Source organism: Puntigrus tetrazona, unplaced genomic scaffold (genome assembly GCF_018831695.1).
Source record: "Puntigrus tetrazona isolate hp1 unplaced genomic scaffold, ASM1883169v1 S000000116, whole genome shotgun sequence".
Classification (NCBI taxonomy): Eukaryota; Metazoa; Chordata; class Actinopteri; order Cypriniformes; family Cyprinidae; genus Puntigrus; species Puntigrus tetrazona.
Window position 1 is genome coordinate 800,001 of NW_025047793.1, and position 5,000 is coordinate 805,000.

Below are 5,000 nucleotides of genomic sequence, written 5' to 3' on the forward strand. Positions count from 1 at the left end.
CCCGCCCCTCGCAGCCCGGACCGGCCAATAGCGTGCTTCCCCCCGCCCTCCCGCAGAAGAAGCGCCGGTCCGTGCCGATTATATCCCCGTACCCTCTTTACGAGCGCCTCCCGTCGCACTACGATAACCTGTCGGAAGAGGAGCAGCCGACCCCGCCGTTCCCGCTGCTGACCCCCGCCTCGCCGGCGCCGCAGGTCAACGGAGGAGACGACCTCTCACGCTGCACGGACACCGACAGCCCACCGCCGCTGCCGGAGAAGAAGGGCAAACAGAGTACGGGAACACGGACTCCTTCATTTCTAGTCTCTGGAAACAACTCATAATTAAGATTTGATGCATTGCCAAATCAATTAATTGGAGAACTAATTAACCCATTAGTTAAATTAAATTAAACCTGTCCGTTCTCATTAAACTCTCTCTCTCTCATTATTGTAAATAGAAGAGTAATTTGATGTTTAAGTTTTATAATAATTGTATAATGATAACGGGCTTAATTTTCGTATGCAAAATACTTTCTATGTGGTTTTGAAAGCAGCGTTTATTCTCTCTTGCGCCGCTGTATTGGTGTGGCTTGTTTCTAAATCAGCGCAAAAGGCGAAATAAAACGTATTTATTTATTAATGCATAACTAAAAATCAAGCATGTTTAATTGTTTATCCCTATAGTTCCACATTTCATAAATTAAATACAATTATTCAATAAATATTTATATTAATACAAGTTTTTTTTGTTAAATGGTGTTTTTCGAAATAAAGACTTAATTCAGTGAATTTTTAATTATTTTATTTCCTATTATTAATAAGACTTAAGATCATTTATTATTCAACTTTTATTTTTCCATTTGCTTTATTGGCACTTATTTAGAAATAAATATATCCAAATAAATATTACATTTTGCATTAAAAAATTAAGCCCATTTGAAGATTTGATGCCATGCCGAATCATGAATTCTGAAATAGTCTCTCATGCAATTGCTGTTATTTCAGTAAAAGTTTGTGCTTTTTCAGCGTTCTTCTGCAAGTTCAAATGAAAGCATTGAGCGTTTCTTTTTTTATGTCAAACAGAAATGAAGAAAGTGTCTTGTTTTGTGTGTCTAGTCCTCCAGTACATGCAGTTTGTGGAGGATTACTCGGAGCCGCAGCCGTCCGTCTTCTATCAGATGCCTCAGAACGAGAGTATTTACGAGCAGCGGAGGAACAAGCGCTTTCAGGAGGTCTACGGCTTCAACGACTCCTACAGCAGCTCGGACTCGGTCCATGAAGCCGTCCCTCCGCCGGCGCTGCCTCCCAAACAGAGACAGCTGGTGAGTCCTGACCGTGTGTGTGTGTGTGTGTGTGTGTGTGTGTGTGTGTGTGTGTGAGTGGTGCCTGAGGCCGCGGAGCATGCAGGGGTTAAGCTCCTGAAGGTCAGAGGTCAAACTGAGCTTCTTTAGTTCAGGCAGCACATGACTGGTTTGGTGGCCGCGTCGGGGTCACTGTAAAGTCAACTGGAAAATACGGATTATCTTTGTGTTTTTTTTGCTTTTTGTGAAATAGATACAGATTAGATTAGATTCTGAAGGCAGAACTCACACGCTGTGGAAACAACAGCCTCTTTCACTTATATTCACATTCATTTCTTCATTTCTTCAAATTTATCACAACCTATAAAAAGAATAGATGTGTATATATAGATGTGTGTGTGTGTATATATATATATATATATATATATATATATATATATATATATATATATATATATATATATATATATATATATATATTTCCTAAAAGATTGTTCCATAAATAATCCATATAAAAATGAAAGTCATATATTTAAAAATGTAAAAATAATATTAATTTTTATTTATATTAATAATATATAATATACATTTTTATTATTAATTCAGCACTGTTTATTTTAATATTTAAAAAGTTGTAGTTAATAGTTTTCTTCTTCTTCTGGTGCTTTTTTCTTCTTTTCTGTAATATTCTTTTTTTTTTTAAAGGCAACATAAAGATCCAGTTTGACTCTATTCACTTTCTTACTAATTAAAGTTATTACGTCGGTTATATAATATTTAAACGAAATACCAAGTAAATGTAAATACATTATATATTAATAATGGTATATATTCAAAAAAAAGAATGTAAAAGCATTACGTTCGAAATGTTGCCTTTAAGTAGTTTTCTTCTTTCTCTCTGGTGAGTTGAAATGGCTCGCTCTGCTTTTCTTTCTTTTTTAACCCGATTTCATCTTTTCTTCTTTCCTGTCTCTCTTCTTCCCGCCCCGTGTTTCTCTCTCTCTTGCGCTCTAGGCCTCCTACGCTTGTTTTCCTCCTTCATCCTCCTCTTCCTCTTTTTCCGTGCTCCCTCCTCCCGCTGGGCTTCCGGAGGAGGCGGAGCCTGCTCTCGGTCTCAGCCTATCAGTGTCTAACTCCTTCCTCAGTGGCCACGCCCCCTTGACCACGCCTGTGGTGAGTGTAGAGCAACATTACTAAACATTTTACTCTTTAGATATTTTAAAAATATATAATAATTACTAAGTGTCATTCTCCAGCAGAATACATTCCAGGTCAAGTTCATTCAGAGGATCTCAAATAATTTACTCGTTTTTTATGAACAATGTCCTTATTCTGGGTGGTTTATTAAAACACTGTTCAGATGTGACTTATGGAGTTAACTTTGACCTTTTAAGGTTTTTGTGGGTTTTTTTGGACTTTTGGAACCAGAACGAAAGCTGAATTAAAATGTAATTCTAAAAGCTTATCTAATCTTCATTTATCTGTTTATCTGGGTTTAAGGTTTAAGTCCAGAGCTTATCAAAATGCTGTTTAATCTTCACGCAGCATTAAAACTACGTCCTGGGTCTTTGGTTATTTTCCAGACTGACTCTGGACCACAGCTGCGTTTGATTTCACCAGTTACTTTTTAATATTTGACACTGTTTTTAGCTTATTGCATCGGAGATCTTTTATTTGGTCAATAAATGAAGTTTATATTATGAAGGAAAAGCTGAGAGAGTGTACGTATGCTGTATGAAGCCGTGATATTTGGGCTAGAATCTGCTCTTGATATTATCACCTAGGCATGACATGCAATGTTTCCAGCATTTAATCATTTTTCTAAAATCAAATATAAATATTAGATGACACTTAAACTGGTATTATTGCCATTCGTTGCCTAGCCAGTATTTCAAATTCATATTTATTTAAAAATTAATATTATTTAACTAATATTAAACTTGCACAATAATAACAACAACAGTCATTATATATATATATATATATATATATATATATATATATATATATTTTTTTTTTTTTTTTAAATCAAAATTAAAATGAATTAAATTAATTTATTAATAAAGAATTAAAATAAATACTGAAAATATGAATAAACACTAATAGTATATACCGCAGCACCGGTCGTCGTGTTAGATGCTATTTGTAGTTTTTTCCCTGGTGAGGAGTTTTAGGGACTAGTTTGTCATGGTAACGGAATTTGGGAATTGTCCCGGAATGTTCTGTGCTCTTGACCCCTGACCTTAGAGGTCAGAGCAGAAGCTGTATGTTGTTTATGGGAGCGTGTGTGTGTGTGTGTGTGTTTGCCTAAGGAAACTGGTGTGTGTGTGTGTGTGTGTGTGTGAGAGAGAGAGATTGTTAGGAACCATATGGAAGTTTTTTTCCTCTTTTCCTCAGTGGAATGCTTACATTCCAGAATGTCACAGATGGAATAGAATGGGGGATGCTCTTCCCGATCTCTCCGGGAAACATGTTGCACCATGTTTGCTGTGTGTGTGCGTGTGTGCGCGTGTGCGCGTGTGTGCGTGTGTGTGTCTGTGTGTGTGTGTGTGTGTGTGCGTGTGTGTGTGTGTGTGTAACGGGATGATCTGGAATGCAGTCGGTGATCCGGGCGAGTCCCTGCAGGTGCTGACTGTAATCCCTCTGAGCAACATCCGGAAGTTCAGCCAGGATTTGACTTGTCCAGTGTTGTGTTGTTTCGTCTGATGGAGCTTTTCTCTTTATAGTTGCTAATACAAATCCCTTTCCTAGTATTTGACACAAAATTGGAACGTATTTCCTTTTCCGTTCTCCAATCTTGTTCCTCCTTTTCAGATTTTTTCCATACGCGTTCTCTGATTCCATACTTTGCTCTCCCGTTCCTTCTCTTCTCTTCTGTCTGGACCGATCGCAGAGTTCCGACCCGGTTGGTTTGACCAACGCCGGCAGAGCTCTAGACGGTGGGGGTGTCTCTAACGGGTCCTTGACCAGCTCTCTGGTTTCTCTGGCCGTCTGTCTTCCTTCTGAGTCTTCTCTTTCTGATTCACTTCTTACTTCCGCGGTAAACGCAACCTCAAAAACTCATGCATGTTCTGCAGTTATATCAATTTATGACTTTATGCATTGCATTTCTAGAAGTAAAAAACACAAATGACTTTTTTCTCCACAAGGAGTTGCAGTTGCCAAAAAGAATAAGCACAGCTCCCTTAAACATACATAACTACCTTTAAGTTAATCACACATTGTGAAAAGATGCTGTTCACTGAGATGATGTGCAGGTCTTTGTGAATGTAGCGCCATCTACTGCTCAATAGACAGTCATTTTCATCATTTTTCTGAGAAGTGTGCTGTCATTTTTTTTTCAAAATCATGTGTTGGACGATTCAAGGGGTCCTGTTACTTTTGTAATTTAATGATCAACATTCATTTAATTCTCTTTTTTTAATTTTTTGTAATTTCGTTTAAATTTGCGGTGTAGTGTATTGTGTATTTATTTATGCATCCTTACATATTTACACATTTTAACACAATATAATAATATAATATTTACATATATATAAAATGTATATATATATATATATATATATATATATATATATATATATATATATATATATTTTTTTTTTTATGTATATACATATATAATATTTTTAAAAAATAAATATAAATATATAAAAATATAAATATAGATATGTAAAAATTATATTAATATATTGTGTTAAAATGTGTAAATATGTAA

The 5,000-nt window shown here is 36.1% G+C and overlaps 1 protein-coding gene across 1 annotated transcript in view; it reads left to right on the plus strand.

Annotated features, from left to right (window-relative positions):
• Window positions 1-5,000, plus strand: part of rapgef1b (Rap guanine nucleotide exchange factor (GEF) 1b) — a 36,345-nt gene that overhangs the window by 22,720 nt on the left and 8,625 nt on the right. Inside the window, 5 exon segments of the mRNA XM_043229906.1 lie at window positions 1-13; window positions 15-273; window positions 1,098-1,303; window positions 2,297-2,455; window positions 4,176-4,322. The exon segment at window positions 1-13 is cut by the window's left edge and continues 202 nt beyond it. Coding sequence (XP_043085841.1) covers window positions 1-13; window positions 15-273; window positions 1,098-1,303; window positions 2,297-2,455; window positions 4,176-4,322 — 784 coding nt within the window.